Below are 19,731 nucleotides of genomic sequence, written 5' to 3' on the forward strand. Positions count from 1 at the left end.
TGAGACGCCATACTGTGTGCATCTGCAACTGTGCAGCTTGTGATTCTGTGGACATTGCATTATTATATTTACTTTAACATTAACAGAGAGCGATCATGAAATTTTGTAGGAAACTTGGCAAATCTACCATGATGCACTGGTAGTAACAGCGATGCTACCACCTTGAGTCATGCGAAGTGTTTTGATTGGCACGCGCTCTTCGAAAGCGGAGGAGCAAGACGACGAGAGATGTCGCGGAGATCCCGCACGAATCGCAGATGCTCTGCAAGATTCGAGAAACAAACTACGATGACTCATTCAAGAAGTGGTAGGAACGCTGAACAAGCTGTCTTTCTCTCCTAGTAACACGCATATATTGTACAAAAGTGTACGATATTAAGGTGTACGTACACACTAGAAGATTTTTTTCTTTAATTTTAATTTTAAAAATTCAGTTTTTTCACAGTAGGTCTTTAATATATGTTTAAACTCATTTCAGTGAGAAAAAACCATATTACACTAATTATTAATTAATTAAATAATATTTAATGAGCTAATTACCATATTTTTTTGAAACATGATATCTTAAATTTTAATTTGTACAGACACACCATTCTAGTTAGAAATGATGCCTAATATTAGTCTTCATGTTGTCTGTCTCAATCAAGTTATAAAAATATATAGTTTTTTTAACAAGTTTTTCATCAACGATGAATAGAAAAAACGAAATTTTTTCTGTCATTTTAACATTTTAATAGCTATTAAAAATTTATTTCTATAAATATATCTTTGATTGGGGCACAAAACATCCGCCATTTCATACAGATTATTTTGATATATAAATAATTGTATTTGGTTCATTTCTTGTTGAGTTATGATTGTTTGAATGAAGCAACATAGTGGAAAAATATCATTCTTCATAAAATGAGTTTTAAGAAAACCGTAACTAGAGTTTTTAATGAAAGCACCTCAAAAAAATAATTATAACTCGAGAAATATTTCGAATATTGACAATATCTTGATATCATTTGAAAGCTAAAGGAGCAGAGAACATTATTAAGCAATAAAAAATATTCGATATTTTGAACGATTTTCGAAATTTTAAGTGTGTACATACACCTTAAACAATATTTTATATATTGTTGAATATGAAATGATATAATATCATAGAATATTGTATAATATTGTGCGACAGGATGTGCTATTTGGGTTTGCAAAATAAGTTCTTCGCAGGCGACGGTATCCAAGATGGAGAAATCCGAGCAGTCCAAAATGGATATGCGGGTAAAAGTGATAGTATGCTAAAGTAGAATAAATAAAGTAGTTCTCGACTTTAATTGCAAGTCAAGAAAATGCATGTTTAAGAGTTGCTTATAATATTTACTTCGCCAATACTATTTATTCTTTTTAATATACGTATACTGTCGGCCACAACAAATCCTGTCGATACTGCTACGTTCAGTGGTGGCTGGGTGGTCGGCTGGACGCAAGCAAAAGAATATATGTATACTTCACTTATACTATTTGCAAACCATTCTTTATTTTTTCATATACGAACAATAGCAATTTTAGGTGTTTTTTTTGGATTTAAATAGCGAAAAGTATAAAATCTCTTTTTGAAATAATTGATCCATTTAATTTCACATTTCAGCACATTTTATTTTATTTTAAGTTAATCTTTTTCACATCTCAGCTTTCATATAATTTTGTTGTACTTTAAGTTGATCTTTTTCACATTTTATTAACTTCGTTAAAAGGTATTTTTATTTATACACTACAGTTCTAGAATACCCGTATCCACGTTTGTACAAAATAATGTTGACGAAGAAGTTCCATGCTTATAAACATTCTAATAACCAAGTAATGACAAAGAAGTACATAATGACATAACATTATAAGAACAATTATACATGATAAAGTATTAATTTTTATACTAATATTTTATAATTCATAAAATTAGTATTTTTCTCAAAAAGTTTCCTAGTTGTTAAATAAATATGTCCTTTAATTCACCTATTTGCGACTCCCCCTGTCGGCCTAGGGGGAGTCGCAAATAGGTGAATTAAAGGACATATTTATTTAGTGCGAAGTCTAGCTAGTCCGAAATCCGCCACTGTATACGAAAGATAATAAAAAGATAAATTATAAAAGGCAAGATAATTAACAGAAAGATTGGTAATCGTTAAAAATTTCGACTTCAAGATTTTCAGAATTATCCATGTATCTAGAGGCGGATTTCCAACTAGACAGACTAGGCAGTTGCCTAGGGCTAAAAAGGAGCTACAGGAAAGCGCGCTAAAAATATTACTAGTCTAGCTTACATTCACAAAAAAATCAAATTCTATTCATTCAAAAATATTAGGATATTATTAACATTTTGTCAACTATAAACAATCAGATTCTTCTATTCTTTTACCTTTATTTAATTATTACAATATTTATAAATACCGAGTGATTGCTCCAATTATAGTGTGCAGAAACACGGATACCTCGTAGATATAAGCCAATAAAGAATAAATAATAAAATATATATTTTTGGAACATTAAAAAAGTAATAAAAAATAATGCATTAAAATGTTGGTTAAGTTAAAATGTGACAATTTGTTAAACTAAATTAAATTGACTCATTTGTTGAAAAGAGGGCCTCATAACGTGCACTGCCTAGAGCCGTAAAACATTTAAACCCACACCATAATACTAGACTTCTGCAAGACGATTTTGGAATTATAAATCCCTCTGAGCGCAAATAATTTTCAGCTAGACAGATAAAATTTGGTATGTAGTCTTTAAACCAAATTTGCAGATGTCTATGAAATTTTGAATGAAATGCGTTAACGGAAATCTGTCTGCCTGGTTGTCCAAGTATAAGGGGATACAATGAAATTTGGTGCTGAAATTTAACAACAAATTTAGAATCAAACTGTCAAGGGCTTCTACGTCTGCCTTTCTGTATTTTCGCATAAATGTAAACACGATAATAAATTTCGCAACAACTTAAATATATGATATTTGATATGCTATCTAATTGCTAAAATTGCATTATGTGATAAGTTTTAGTTTAAATCTGGGGTAAAAAATGCATATTCGGTATTACTTACTATACAAAGAAGTATAAAACTTTCATGTACGGTATTTTTAAAAATAAAAATCTGAGCCCCTTTGGCATCCATGGCTTTGCCCTATATCCAAGTTTATTTTAAATGGAAGGGGAGATGTTAACATTTTTATTGGGAAATATAAGAGAAATTTTGAGGCAAAACACCCCCATTAAATTGAGTTGCCATATTCGTAGTCAAACATAATGCCAAAAGCGTTTTTTTTTTTTTTTTTTTTTTTAAAGCAAAGGAGCTTTAATATGTGGAGATAGAGGAGAATTTCTTACAGAGTAAGATATATTTGTTTTTTATATAATTTGTAATAAGAAAGTAAAAAATCATGCATTCAATATAAGTTAAACAATTCTTAGTACAAAAACAAAGCAAATTCCGTATTTCAACGAAAAAAAATTTATTTAATTTCTCAGCAAAAATACGCAAAACACAGAAAGCAATAACAAATTACAAATACAAAGGTAAATTATTTCAATAAATATATCTTAGACGATTGCGTTGAGCTTCCTGGGTATTTTTATGTTGAGTGCCTCCCTGATGTCGTGGAACATGTCCCGCATATCCCCTCGGAGCAACTCCAGGAAAGAAGGTTCTTCCTTGACGCATTTGATCCTTTCTATAACTGCCACTGGTTGATCGTCCAAATAACGCAGATGATCAAAGTGACTGATCACGTACTGCCTGAAGGAGACAGGAAAAAAAAGGAGAAAGTTAAAAGTATATTGACATATGTTTTGAGTGTGATTACTATTTTGTAATCAGTAAGAGTAATTACATAAGCAGAGTGGATTATCGTTGCAATGATACTCAATGTGAAATAACTTTCTTCAGATTGCAAGGTCATTTTATACATAATTTGGCTTAATTATTTTAACAGAAAATCTTTACTATTTTCACTAAATTATCGTGGTCATAACGAAATTTTGTTGATCATCCAATCGGTGTAGATGAACACGTATTGCCTGAAGGAAAAAGAAAAAAAAAGTTATGCATATTGACATGTGTTTTACGTAGGATTACCCTTTTGTAATCAGTAAGAGTAATTGGGTGAGAAAAATGGATTATACTTTCTCGATGTGAAATGATTTTTTTTAAATTGCAAGGTCATTTTGATAAACAATTTGTCCTAATTATTTTAACCGAGTGTCTTCACTAAATTATTACGATTACAAAGCAATTTTGTTGATCTCCAACCAATGCCGATGCTCTCGTATTAACTGAAGGATGCAGAAAAAAAGAAAAATGTTATACATCTTGGCAAGCGTATTTACTTACGCTTACTTATTATTACAAGCATACTTTGAAATCAGTAAGAGTAATTAGGTTAGAAAAGTGGATTATCGTTGTAATGGTAACCAGATTTAAAACCTTTCTTCAAATTGCAAGGTCATTGCCGAATCATTTTAACAGAAGGTCTTTACTGTTTTCACTAAATTATCAAGATTCAAATGCAATTTTGTTGATTGTCCAATCAATGCAGAGAGTTACGTATTGCCTGAAGGAGACAGAAAAAAGAAATAGTTATATATTTTGGCATATTGCGTAGGATTACCATTTTGTAATCAGTAAGAGTAATTGATGAGCAAAGTGGATATAGCTCTAATATTAGATGTGCAATGACTTGTACCTACACTGTCGATATTGTTCACTAAATGTTTGCTGTTAGCGTGTATGTTGCTGATTTTTGCAAGTGCTGTGTTTGTGTGTACTTTCGTTGAGTTTTGCTACCCGTGTTTTGGGATTTTTCTTGTGGGATAAAGCATAGTTAACAGTTATCAAGCTTGTTTAACATTTCCATATCTATACTAACACGGTATATCCTAACAAATAGAAGGGTGAAATAGAGTTTCTCGAGTTAGCGGGTGAAGAGAGTTAGAGAGAGAATATCTTAATTTGTCATCATATTTTTTGAAGTGGTTCTTTCTGCATCAAAAAACAAAAATTGTCCCTATCTAGATGCCAATACTCTCACACAAAAACAAGATATTAAATGTTAGATTCTATAAACCTATATATTATATAAAGCTTCCATTCAGTGATGACATAGACGGAGTGAAATCTTATAGTCAACGGACAAAAAATAATTTTTATTGTAGAATTACACCACAGTAATTGTAAAACAAAAATACTGCCTTACCAATCTGATCAAGTGTGGTAAATCTTTTTTTTTTAATTTTGAAAGTAATGAAATTTTTAATTTCCAGTATCACATGTGACTTTAAATTCTAATTAAGTTTTAAAGCTTTTAAAAAGGATGAAAATTACAGAATTTACTTTTTATTTCAAAATGGAATTAATGGCTGCTGATCTGGTTGCGAATCTCTTGTCGTAAAATATGTCTTTTCTTTTTGTGCCTGTTTTTTTTTATGTATTACTTGTTAGGTAAGCATGTTGCCCCGCCTCTCACTTGTAAAGCCCTCTAGCGGTATATGTTAACAATGATTAGTCTTTGTAACATCATTGACGTAGCAGCACGCCGAAAGGCAAGGCTCAAACCAACTCCCGAAAGCGGAGAAACAATAAAATCTTTAAAATACAAAAAAGGTCCGTCATTATTATTGAACCTCTCCATTACTCGCACAGAAATTTTAAAATATTGTTCAAATCAGTGTCATCGTTTCATCAGATTTAATTATAAATACATGTCCTTGTCATTTTAAATATATCTTCCTTGTGAGTCATTTCAATCTAGAAATATTTTGTATAAGAATAGAGCTCACATTTGGAATTCTAGCATTATGTCCGATTATGATAAATTAAACACGAATCATTTTTAGTTATTTGTTTGTTATCAATACACGAAACATCACAAATTAGAAGTTCATGACATGCAGAAAAAAAGAAGATATTCTGATATACCGTGTTTGAAATATTTCCATCACAAAACAGATAGTTCTTAATCTTGTAAAACGCATTTTATCGCAAAACAATTTGTAGGAGGACACGATTTGAGTATGTTGAATGCAAATCCATTATTGCACGCAACTGTAACCAAATCTCCTATATGTCACGCAACTAAGTTAATCGTCTTTACTTTTCAAAGTCAGTTCTCTTCCAGATTGTTCTTCTAATCTTCCATTTGTAAAATGCCAAACTATTATTCAAATAAAACATTAGACGATCAGTAAACATAAAAACAACATTTTTTTAATGTGTCGAGTGAAAATTCAGTTATGGCACGCAATTGCAACTATTGCACTAATTTATCATGTAATTCAGTTAACGGTTTTCAACTTTTTTTAAAGTTTACTCTTTTTCAAATTGTTGTCGAAGGTGAATTTCTAACCTGGAGAGGCTAGGATGAGTGCGAGTCGCATGCAATCCAATTAAAAAATGTTATCAGGTTAGTTGTATAACGAAAAAAAAAAAAAATGAAAACATACAAATTTTATGAATTGTACAATATTATAACTAGTAAATGAACTAAGTCTACAATGTAAATTCATTATTATATAAAGAATAATTTATAACTAATATATATTATGTTGACTGATTAATTATCCCTCGAACTGCTTATGTTATATTTTAATTCATAAGCCCAATCACATAATTTTAGTTATATTTGTTTGTAAATAATTATTTTCTTATAATCTCTTATAACAATGAAAATTTTTTAATTGTATGTAATAAAGTCATTATTTAATAACTATGGTCAATTTTTCAAAAATATTATTATTTTAGTCATTTTTTCCATTATTATATAAAATCAATAAAAGCCTATATAATTTCAGTAAGCTATTGAAATAAAGAAATAAACCAAAAGAGACTATAAATAAGTTGATTAACTAAAAAGGTTTGGGTATGTAAAGCTAAATTAATCAGCTTTAAAAGAGGAATTGAAAAATGCTTAAATCCGCCGCTGAATGAAATCACTATCTCCCGATTTTAAAAGGTTAAACTATTTTTGAATGAAACGTTAATCGATCGCCAAATACATTATCAAAGATGGAAAGTTTGGAAATTGAGAGTCTTATAAAAATAAATAAAAATTCAGCTTATTTAATTCATTAGCTTAACATAAAAAGCATGCAAATACTTTTTATATTTTATCATTTCCTAATAGAATCAATAATGCCCTTATTATACATATTTTAACGTATAATTACTATACGGCATGAAATTTATTTATAGATAAAATATTCCTTTTTCTCCACTTCATGAAAGTCAGAGAAATAATTCTAAAATTCACAAACTGTCAAAACGTTTTAGACGCGAACTCTAACATATTCAGCTAAATTTTAAAAGAACATTAAAAATAGCATGCAGTTTAGCATTGCATTTTTTTCAATATCATCTTCAAGAAGATGATAATTTAAAATCAAATATGATATTTAAACAGCAGGAAAGTAGGTAAAATGAAAGTTTCTTCTTTTTAAAAATCATTTTAGCGAGTTCTTTATAAAATATTCTTACATTGTTTATTGAATAAACATTCTGCTGAAATATTAATATCATTACTTTTTAACTTCGTTGCCACCTTTTTTTTAAATCTTTGAAGAAATAAGTCTTATCTGAAAACCCATTTATGAAACAACAAATAAGTTATGTGACTTTCTTACATTCAGAAAAGTTTTAAATGTCCTCAGATAATTCTTATCATATTTTCCTACAATTGCTTTTCCCTCTCTCTCTCTCTTTCTCAACAACGTTTAAAAAAAGAATTCGAAATAGTTTTTACATTTATGCAAAAGAGGTACAAAGCCCACGGGCACTTAAGAAAATTAAATATTTTCGTATAAAAGCCCTAGAGAATTTTAGCGACACCAACCATATTTTTCATAAGTAAACCGAGACAGAGTTTTAAATATCAACCGACTTTTTGAAAAAGCAATCAACATGTACTTTAAGATATGTATAGAGATGTAGTTTAAAGTGGCTTAAGTCAATTTTCCCCATTTTCAAAATGAGACAATAAAATAAGAGTTGCACAAAATCTGGCATCAAATTATCGTCTGCTTCAATAGTTAAAAATGTATGCATTGTAAAATATCCCTTTCTACGGTTTCAAGTTTCTTTTTATTGCACATTTTAGAACATATATCAATATTCTAAAAGATTTGACTCATGCCATTTTTGGCTAACTTCCTGGCATATAATTTTTCTTTTTTTAGACGCTGACATATTTTAAAGCAAGTATTTGAGATATTTTAACCCTAAATTCCTATTGACTAATAGGTTCATAAAATATTAAGCTCCTTTGAGGGCAACGCTTTCGGTAGTCTTTACATAAAATATAAACTAAATATTAAAAGGCTTTAAATTTTCTGTGACATTTTTCATCGGGTCGTTAAAATTTTAATACAATGTGGCATCACATTTTTCACCAGTAAAAAGCTTTTTTCCGCCTCTTTGTCATTTTGAATCTTCTGGCTTAGTTTCAAATTTCGAACAATAAAATTATTGTCATCTGTAGCTGAGAGCGCGTGCTTCACGGAAGTAGGAGATTTTTCACCTTTCTTTTTCTTTAATCTTTCTCTAAGATCTCTAATTTTTAATTCAGTAGAACTCTTACAGATATCAGCCATTTCATAATAATTTCAAAGAAGATTTTCAAAAAGCATCTGAATGAAGCGGTTATTCATCTTTTCCATTTATTTCACAGCATATTCCTTGATTCATTAGATTTCAATATGATAATTACATAATATTTTTCGGCTAGAATCGAAAAATTAAATTTATCGAAATGATTACCCTAATATTTATCGGCTAGAATTGAAAAATTGAATTTATAGAAATAATTAACATAATGTTTGTCGGTTAGATATTATTTATAAATTGTTTAATGAAACATTTATAATGCAAAATCTTTCAAAATGTTCTACCATTTGCAAACCATTGGATCTGTAGTTGCCAAATTTGGGAAGTAATTAATTCTTGGTTAGTTGATCCTCAATAAAAAAAATGTTTCTCTCAATTTTTTGTTTGATTTTTTATTAAAAATTAATTTAAAATTAAATATTATTTCCCAAAAAGTTCTGGTTAATAATTTAACAAAAGCATTTTTACACGACATTAAAATTTAAAAAATTAGCTATATATTCATAAAGTATTATTTCCACGCAGTTTTTCTCTAATTTCGAAACATATTTTTATTTTATAACATTTTATAACAATGTTAATTCTTTGCCTTATTTACAGTGTTTAAACGCACTCACTTTGCCATGATATTAAATAAATTTTTTGTGTACATTTTTTACTTAAATTTTAAAAGTAAAATAACCCGAATCAAGTCCAAAATATTATCATGTTACGATGTTTTGGATTAAAAAATGCAAATAACTTTTAAATAGATTTTTAATAAATACTTAGACACTTGGTTCGATTTGCATTTAAAAATGGTTCAATTTTGCATTTTTAATTCATGTTTTAATCGTTTTTTAAGCCATTTTTTTAAAGAAAGTAATTCCGTTAGAGTTGCAGGAAAATCTTTGATGGAAAACAATTCTTGCAACCTGTTAGCCGTTTGATCTCAACGGACAAGATTCAATTAGAGGATTGTAATCGGATTCAATTAGATTCAATTAATATGATATGCAATATCTAGGAACACAATAAATACTGTAATAAAAATTCATACTTATTTGCAAAATTCGTTTTTTTACAATAATCATGAAATTTTATTTAAACCCTATCATACATATCTACATATTGAATCTACATATTGTCCAATATATTAAATTCTTAATTTTCTCCGCCCAGGACGCTTTAGAAACAAAACACGAAACCTGAATATCACCATTCTACAGAATGTGCTATAAGCAAATGGTTTAATTTTTTTATCTTCACTTCAGGACGCTCTATGAATCGAGAACCATACCCGGAATCCTAACTGGGAGAATAATGGGTATTGAATAACATACCAAAAATTAGGTTAGTTAGTTAATTAATTAATTATAAAGCGGTTAATCATTCAAGAACTTCCAACAGAAGAAGAGAAAGAAGAATAAATAATACATTTTTCTGCGACTTTTACTATAATTTTCTTCATGTTGATATATCCAGATTCTAGTGGATAAATTTATCTGTAATGGGATGTCTTGAATCTTTAAATGAACTCAAATACTGACCACCGTAATTTAAATTCATTGTTTGCAATGCATTAGAAGTAATTGAATTTACTGAAGAGCTCCCCAAACTCTCCATGGACATTGTTAAGGATTTGTGGATGTCTTCATTTATGTTAATTACTAGTTGCCTTTGAGGACCAAATGGTTCACTGAGGATCTTTGTTGTATTTAATTTCAGTTAATGTTGTTTGGATATAATTTCATATCTATGATTCAGTCAAAATATTTGACATTAAAGTCATGTAATTCTAATTGTCATTCATATGCTCTGTTCGATGTTTATGTGAAAGTTTAAATCGGAGACCGGTCTAATGATATCACGATGCTCTTAAAAACATATGGTTCATCATCATCTGTCTTCTAAATTTCGCGATACTTTCACTTCACTTTATTGGTCTTAAACGGGTATTCAACAGAATATTTCTTTTTCCCTTTTTTTTTAGCTTTTATAAATGGAGGATAAACGTGCGATTAAATATTAGATGAAAAAACAAAAGCGGTTTTAATTTCAAGGCCGCAATGTAATCAATTATTGAAAAGTAAGCAAAAAATATTTAAAAAATCTATAATTAAGAAAATTTTGCACGACTATAAAATAGGAACAGCTAAAAAGCATTTTTTAATTTCAGAAAATGTAAAATATGCTTTTCGGAAGGAAGTTTTCCAAAATTCAGCTTAGTTTTTAATAAATAAAATTGAAATAAAAAATTTTAAAAAATACTCTGAAATGCATATTTCTAATCTCAAATTTTGTAGCCATAGGTTAATCAAAATTAGTAGCTATAGATCATGTCTACCCTGTAGAGCTCTATTTTATTAGTAGAGATTATAAATACTGGTCATCTCAATCCAAAAATAATCAGAATTGCCATACACAAAACAAATTAATGATTAATTGCAGTTATATATTAGGTGCTTGTATGTATTTTAATCAGCGATATTCATTGATAAACATGTGCAATACCTATATAATTGATAATGGTTTTGGATTTTACCAATTTAGTATTGCTTTAGTCATCATTTTGAAGGTTTTCCATTTAGTATTATTGAGTTATTTAGTGTATAAAGACCCCAATCATGGAACGCTCCAAATTACATTTTCCACATTCATTGTTTTTTTTTTATTTGAGAAATCAGCTGCCGAAACCTATCAGACACTTTTAGAAATTATAGCGATGCTGCTCCGTCATATCCCAGCTGTCAGTTTTGATTTCAACGATTTAAGAGTGATGATTTCGATGTCAATGACAAAAAATGGCCTGGAGGAAAAAACAAACAAACTCGAAGACAATCCATTGCAAGACTTACTGGACGGGAATAGGAAAAGGTTATAGAAAATGATGGAAAATATTTTGAAGGATATATTTTGTACCAATTTTTCTCAATAAATGCCTTTTTAAAGTGAAAAAAATGATCAAAATACATACAAGCACCTAATACAAAATTATACAGAAAAGTAAAATTATAAAAATTCTTCGAAATTCCTACAGCAGGTGGAGCGGGAAGTTAAAATTGGTTGAAATAGTTATTTAAATTTCATTGACTTTGGAAACCAACATTAATTAATCAACCATCTGGCTAATTTATCCACTATTCTACAATATTGAAAAGAAATGTATATTGATAGAGACTGATCAGCAAAATGGTTGATGGATTTGATGGCTACATCTCACTGCATTATTCTGTCGCTTGTGTTTCGGATTCCTTTAAAGTTGATGTTTTCTACCTAAATTTCTACCATATGATGTTTTCATTTCTAACTGAAAATGCTGCATTTTCTACTGAAATTCACTCGCTTATGAAAAGAATTCTTTTTGTTAAATATTGAAACAAATTCTGCAATGGAAATAAGCACAATGCCTGGATAAGGTACCCTAGCCAGGCGTTTATTTAATTTCTTTCTCTCACAATCCTATCCAAATAAGAAAAAATCTGGATGGTTTTCTATTTTCATCAAGAAAATTTTGCCGCAATCCAAAGCAGGCGTAACCAGATAAGATAAACAAACAAAAAAAAAGAATCAATTAGAGGCAGATGTAATGAAGTAAATTTAACATCATTAGTCGAGAAACCTGAATGAAAATTTCAAAATAAAAATTTGTTCTAAAAACTTTAAGTTTAATGATCTAAAAATATTATTACACGACCCCGATTTAGGATCTCAACTTGAAATTTTAATTATTTGGATTTGTCAAAAAAGAAACAGCTATCTAAACTAACATACTGAAGGCGATAAAAGAAAACACCTCAAATTACCAAGCTGTGTAAATAACTGTGTTTAAACATTCAAAGAAAAACTTAAAAATGGAGCATAAATTCCTTTCATTCCCAGCTTCTGCAATCACCATAATTAAGGCGTTATAGTCACAATAGTAATTTAATTGAAAGTATATAATTTTTAATTAACAAAAAACATTTTACGAAAATATTAAGCAGAGATATTAAAACAAGTAGAGATTAAAGTTTTTAATTAATTTGATAGAATAAAGTAACTTTCAAGACATTTAAATCTCTTCAAAATTTGAAAGGCTTTTAAGGTAAAAATTAAGAAATCTTTCTCTCAAAATATTCAGGTCCTTTTAAACCGATTTGGTTTCGTTTCATTTAAGTCCCATTTAGAAGCTATAATTTCGGATATCTTAATTTTGAACTATAGTCGAGAAAAATTAAACAAATGAACTGGAGACTTTCTTTTCCAACTTTTACGCTATCAGGAAACGTTTGGCAATGATATATTTAACGTGTACCAAAATGATGTACAGGTGACAAACTCGCAATTGACATGCAGTTCCAATATCTGCCCAGAAAATATAACAGTATGTAACAAATTTTTAGTAAAAATTTTCTAATATAATTTTTAAAATTTAATTTTTAATGCAATATTATATTAATATTGTAACGAAAAGGTGAAATCGTTATTAAAATGTGTGAAAAATTAAGGCCTCCAAATGTAAGCTAGTCTTTGAGAAAAGTTTCTTTTTGATTTGTTCATACTGCATCTTCCAATAAATAATATAAAAAAATTAACCTTAGAGGACACTGCTTTGTATTATCAATAATACCATAAAATTTTTAATCTAATTTGAAGAAAAAAGGTATAAATATTTTAAATCTTGAGAAAAAAAACTCTTTATATATATATATATATATTTCGGTATTCTCAGTTGACACAAGGGCAGTGACTAACTATACGTCATCTAAAGTTGGATAGATATCCAGTTTTACTGTATGAAATACAAGGCGATATCCATAATTGTAAATGCCGCTTTTACTTGATACAGCCAGTAACCGGCTTTTTTTCCTATTGGAATGAAATGCAATAGTCGGTGTATCGCAAACATCAGTATCAATTGTACTTGATGCAGCTAGGACTATATCAGGTTGATATCCTATAAATTACCATTCTCGTAGCTCCGTGGAATGTGGTAGTTGATACTGATATGAATATAATTTCAATTTGTAATTATTAGAAAGAAGCATTGATAGCAATATGCTAGTAACCTTAGTTCTGATGGTGATTGATGGATTGGTGAGAAAAGGACCAGAAGATCTTTGTTGATATAATTAGTATAAGAGTAGCCTGGAATTCTTCAGTGGTATTATTAGTGCGTCATTGTAGAATAAAGAGCAGTAATGCCTGAGAATGAAATATATATAGTTAATGAAGTATGCATACTAATAGCATCGCCGGAGCAGGACGGCAAAATAGGCTATATCAATCCAATATTTTATATCAAATTGTTAAAATATCAACTGATCAAAGATGAATGAGATAGAGGAGATGATTATTTGAATCCAAAAATTGAAACGAATGCCGATGCTCGTAGACCGCATCAGTTTTGTACACCTGATACTTTTATGCATCTGATGCAAAATATCAGGTTGATATAAAAATACTGAACTCCAACGTAAATGGCAGTAATTAAGATCCAATATATATTTTGAGTTTTGTGAAATTGTGGTGCTTAATTTTACAAATATTTCCCAGTGAAGTTAAAAAATACTGAAAAAAAGGGCTAATGAATTTATTTCCATTTTGGAATAATTTTTCGGAGCGAATATATTTATATATTAATATTCATTATAAAAGGAAATATTCATTTATAAAAGGAAATGTGTATCGTATCAGATTAATGCTTACTGACTATCACCTTGAATCTGTTTTGAAAGTAGACACTATAAACAAAATATTCCCCGAAACAGTAAAGATAATGGAACAAATGAGGTACCAAGTACCAGGCATAATATAATAGTTTTTATCATTGTTACAGTTCTTTTATATAAAGTCTTTACAAAATAAATCTACTTTCTACTAAAAACTTTTTTGAGCTTTCATAAATTTTGCTTAATTTTCCCGTGTCAGTGTTTGTCAAATTTATTTTTGTATCTTTGGTGATATCGGATTCCGAACCTGTGTCTCTCCGGTTCTGAATTTGAGACTTTATAATAAGATCATGGCAGAACTAAATTTAATTTTTTTGGGGAAAAGCATCTCATTTTTCGCATCATATATCCTTTTTCCTAGATGTCGACTGTTATTTTATAAAATCCTCTAATAAAAATTTCTTCTCCCGAAAAGGGTTTTTCTCGGGAAATAGAATTACTGTTAAGAAATATATAAAATGAAGTTTAATCTAATTTCCTATGAAATAAAGAAAAGGAAATCTAATGCTCAAATAGATCCCTTTAGACTCTGAAAACACCAGTTCGACTGAATTTGTTTTCAGATCCATTTTTACTAGAGCTTCATATAAAAATCGATTTTGAAAAGTAAATTATCTCTGAAGAATTTCATTCGTCTCTTTCTAAATAATACAAAAAAAGTGAATGGATGATGTAGTTTACTTTCAAGAATTCTTCCGAGAAACGAAATATTCCTTTTTGTAGCTAACTAATATTTTCTTCCGATCAGTTATTTTTATTTATTAAGTTATTATTGTTTGTTTAAAGATTAAAAAAAGGGAGATTGTAGTTCCAAACATAATAATGTTTTAGACATAAATCTGCAATTTTTATTTCATTTTTAAAAATTTATTATTAATTTAATAGTAGCATTGACTTGCTTTACAAAATGTATTTAACACTGATACAAAATCCCGAATAAATACTGAAACAAAAGCTATTAAAACAAAGAAATGTACTAAATGCCAGAAAAGTAATAGCACAAAATATAACTTAAAATGTTTTTAAAAATCTATTGAACAAAAAAAAAATATTTAAATATAAAAAAAATTGAAATATTGAAATCTGCTATCGCAAATTACAAGTTATCATGTAAGAACATTATTTTTTTACGTCACGTGGTATCAATCCGAAAGAGAAACATCATGTTCTCGCAATCACTAATATTTAGAAAAGCTATGGTTTTCGAACATCTGAAAATCAATCGAGTTCTAAAATTTTTTTTTCTCGAGGCCAGAATTTTTTTTCGTGTAAAACCGGTTTTAAACAATCGCGTGACTATCAAATTATGCATACGTCGATATTTAGAAAACGATGGTTTTTTCCCCCCATCTCAAAATCTTTCGAGGTCCGAAACATTTTATGCCTGCTAGAAAAACCGAAAATTTTAAAAAAAAATATATTATTATTATATAACTTTTGATGCCCTCCTCGCTATTTCGCGTTCATTCCCATCTTCTAAATTGCCATTCCGAATGCTTCTTCGGATGTTATACTCTGCTCTTTATTGGCCAGAAGGAGAATCGGATACATGGCGGACATCCGCATCGAGTTGTAACTTTTTGTTGGCGATAAGTCGCCAGATGTGGCAACCGTTTTTATCATTTTCTAATGACCCTAAGAGAGAAAAACTGATGCCTCAAAAGCGTTAAATCGCCAATTTTCTGCCCGTACATTTTGAGGCTTCAAAGCGAAAAACAATATCATATTCTCACATGATAATAAACCTTTTTAACCATCCGTTAGTCGCAAAATCTAATAAATATGAATTACGGTACAGTACAATTTTATTCAAGTGGTATCACACAACATATGGAAATCCATAAAATTTCAGTGACAACTTACAAAACAATACTTGAATGTTTTCCCAATATAATCGTTTTTTTTCCTGCTATTTTAAGGTGGTGGCCGTTTGGCGAGATTTTTGAGATTGGTGAATGTTTCGTGAGCCAGACGATTAGATCACATCTTAATAAGCCTTGTTTATGCGGTTTAATTCAAAAGTAACGAGGTGTAATGAAAAAAGACCACATCGTAATTTTAAATGCAACAATTGCTGTAACAAACAGAAAATAATCACAAATTACAAAATGATATTAATGGAAATGACTGCCACGACCTTCATTATATTGCCTGATCCCAATGAGCTTTGGGAACTTCTCAAAAATGTTCTATTAATGATTTCTTAAATGTTATATTTAAATTAAGAACATTTTCCACTTCAAAGTTATTGTTCCGTTGCTAATCTAAAAACATCTTTAAAAAGTTAAACGTACACATGCAAATAATACACACAATAACGTGTAACTTTTTAAAAAACGGTCATGGACAGGAAATCAATTAAAATTCGGTCTCAAAATTAATTAAATACTTTTGATCTTTCAAAAAAATATGTGAAAATTACGATAAAAGGCAATTAAGCTTTATTCTGAGCGACTGATTCTCTCTTATAATTGTCAATGCAAATTTCATATAGATGGCAAAACATTAGAGAGCAGTCTTAGTAAAAATATGACAATTATTTATTCTTTCTATTCAGAAGAACCAAACATAATGCATCAAACTTTTTTTTTCAGATTTCGAACCGAAAACAATAACATATAAAAGATTATTTAAATTATTTTGAACAAAAACATCAATTTACGATGGAAAACTTCTTAAAATATGCTATTTGATTGTTAATTGAAATCTACTTCAATGTAACCCTTGATTTCATCGCCACAATGGTAATTTAAACAATCAAACTGAGTAGAAGTTCTAGAAATCCTATCCACTTCTTCTAGAAGCCCTATTGTTTATGTAAACCATTGAATAGGAATAATGGGATGAAGTAGGAGGACCTGGTTTCTTTGAATGAGAAAAATTGAGTGGTATTTGGCTGAGAAAATCGCTGAATGAAATTTTTGTAACAACGATGGAAATTATTTAAATTCTATAATAATAACTAATAATCGTTGTCGATCAAATAATCCATCGGGGGTATTCGTTATATTTAATTTTAGTTAAATCATTGAGATATAGCCTCAAGTTTGTTAATCTCTCAAATTGCCAGATATGAAAGCCATTATAATTTGAATTGCCTTTTGTATGTTCCGCTCATTCTACCGACTTTTCGATGTATACCAGTCCTATGGTAATAAAGCACTATTAAAAACTAAACGTGCGTTCATCCATTTTCTAAATTTTGCTGTATTGTTACTCCATTTTTTTTATTTGTCTCGTAAATATAAAGTAAACAAATCCTTCTTTAACTTTTACAACTGAAGGAAATCACATGATTAAATATTACATGACACGATGAAAACTGCTTGAATTTCAATAATATATCTATTGATGGCAACAATATACACTAGCATCGGAAATTAGATAAATTTTTTTTAAAATTGCGAAAATTCAGGAAATATTTCTACAATTATTAAATAGGTATCATTGAAAAAAAAGGATTGTTTTAAATTTTAAAATGGTGTAAACATTGTTTTTGTGAAATAATATTTTCAATAGTTAAAGCAGTTCCAACCTTAATTTTTAATTATTTAAAATCTAATTATAATTTCGAAACACCCTTTCGAAATACATATCTTGGAGGGGGGTGATATGCATGTGTTAAATTTAGTACCTGTTTGGTCTACCCTGTAGAGCGCCAACAAACATACAAACATAAATACATTCATGTTTATTATTGGTAGACATAGCAAACATTAAATATGTATTGTAATAAAAAATTTTAAATTTGTTATAATTAATGCAAAAATTGTAAGAGAACTAAATTGATATTATAGAACTTTTTTAATTTTTAGAGCGTGAAAAGTAATTGTTGGCAGTAGAATTTTCGGAGGTTACCAAGCGAAAACGGCAAAATTTAGTGTAATATTTAATTTAAATTCTACTTAAAATTTCAAAAAAAAATGGCTCTGAGATACACATTTTTATCTTCCAAATTATATCTACGCCAAATTTAGTAGCTTTAAGTTCATATATCTATCCTGTAGAAAGCCATCAAGAAGATATTAGCATTATCCTTTATTATTAGTAGAGATAACGAACTTTACTGGTGTTGATACAGAATCAACACTTTTGACAGAAAATTTTCACCATCTACATGGATAAAAAGTTCTTTTAGCCGACAACAGATCTATTAATTCACGTTGACACTTTTACATGAGTTCTTTTTGTCACTTATTGTTCTAGGAAGTGATTTGATGTTATGCTATCTAAAACAAGATCTAGAATTAAATTTGTCTAGAAATAAAAATTAAGTTATTCATGGCTTTCGCCTCATCATATCTTTAAATCGCACGGAACGCGCTATCTTATCTGGTTTTATAATTTAATTAAGTCATTTAAAATGAATTGTTGTGTGTGTCCATTGGCTCATTTAGCATAGAATTTTCCGTTTTCTAGTGCTTTGCAATTAATTATTAGTCAATTTTATTATCTTGAATCCTCAACTAATGACATTCTCATCCCAGATATTGCAGAAACAACATCTCAGTTATTTTAAAATTTTAAAAATGGCGCTATTAAGAGGAATCAAGTTATTTATTGTGTCAAAAATTCATTATACTACTAGCGGCAATTCACTAAGTTACAAAATTATTTGGATTTATTTGAAAGTTTTGTTTATTCATATAAGTGAGGCTTTTGGCGATCAGATTGGATATTCCAATTAAATCGTATAAATGCATTTTCATATCCATGATGCTATCAAATTATAAGACGTTAAAACCGTGTAATTTTAACTGCTTATATATGTTTTGTTTATTGCATACATGAATCTTTCTAATGGAGGGCAATCCCATAATATCAGATTGCTATTAAAAACAAAATTTCTCCACTCATCTTCTAAATTTAACAGAATTCTAATTTTATTTTATCTGTTTTGTAAACTATACAGATATCAAACAGAATATTTTTTCCTTAGCTTCCAACATTGGAAGAAGATCATGCGATTAAATATTTGATTAAAAATGAAAATGGTTTGAATTTTAGGGCAACAATGTAATTATTCAGTCGGAAATTAGATATTTTTTTTTTTTTAATTCCCCTTATTCAGAAAAAGTTTTCATGTTTATTAAATTGGCATTATCAAAAAGACAATTATTTATATTTTGAAATGGTACATAAAAATAATTTTTATGTAATAATATTTTCAAAAAACATACAGAAGAACCTCAAAATTCAACTTACTTTTTAATTAAATAAAATTCGTATTTTTAAAAATCACTCTGAGATGCACATTCTCATCCTCCAAGACAAGTATGTGACAAATTTGATAGCTCTACGTCAAACAGTCTGTTCTGTAATGCACCAACACACGCATACATTTTCAGAAACATACACACATGTTCTCAATCAGAAAAAAATTCACTGTGTACTGTGTTCTAGAGAAAACA

The 19,731-nt window shown here is 28.9% G+C and overlaps 1 protein-coding gene across 1 annotated transcript in view; it reads right to left on the bottom strand.

Moving 5' to 3' along the window:
- Positions 1–3,471: 3,471 nt before the first annotated feature.
- LOC129969029 (leucine-rich melanocyte differentiation-associated protein-like) overlaps positions 3,472–19,731 on the bottom strand; it is a 217,784-nt gene continuing 201,524 nt past the window's right edge. Inside the window, exon 3 of the mRNA XM_056083430.1 lies at positions 3,472–3,770. Coding sequence (XP_055939405.1) covers positions 3,575–3,770 — 196 coding nt within the window. The 3' untranslated portion in view covers positions 3,472–3,574. The remainder of the gene's footprint in view (positions 3,771–19,731) is intronic.

Source organism: Argiope bruennichi, chromosome 1, assembly GCF_947563725.1.
Source record: "Argiope bruennichi chromosome 1, qqArgBrue1.1, whole genome shotgun sequence".
Lineage (NCBI taxonomy): Eukaryota > Metazoa > Arthropoda > Arachnida > Araneae > Araneidae > Argiope > Argiope bruennichi.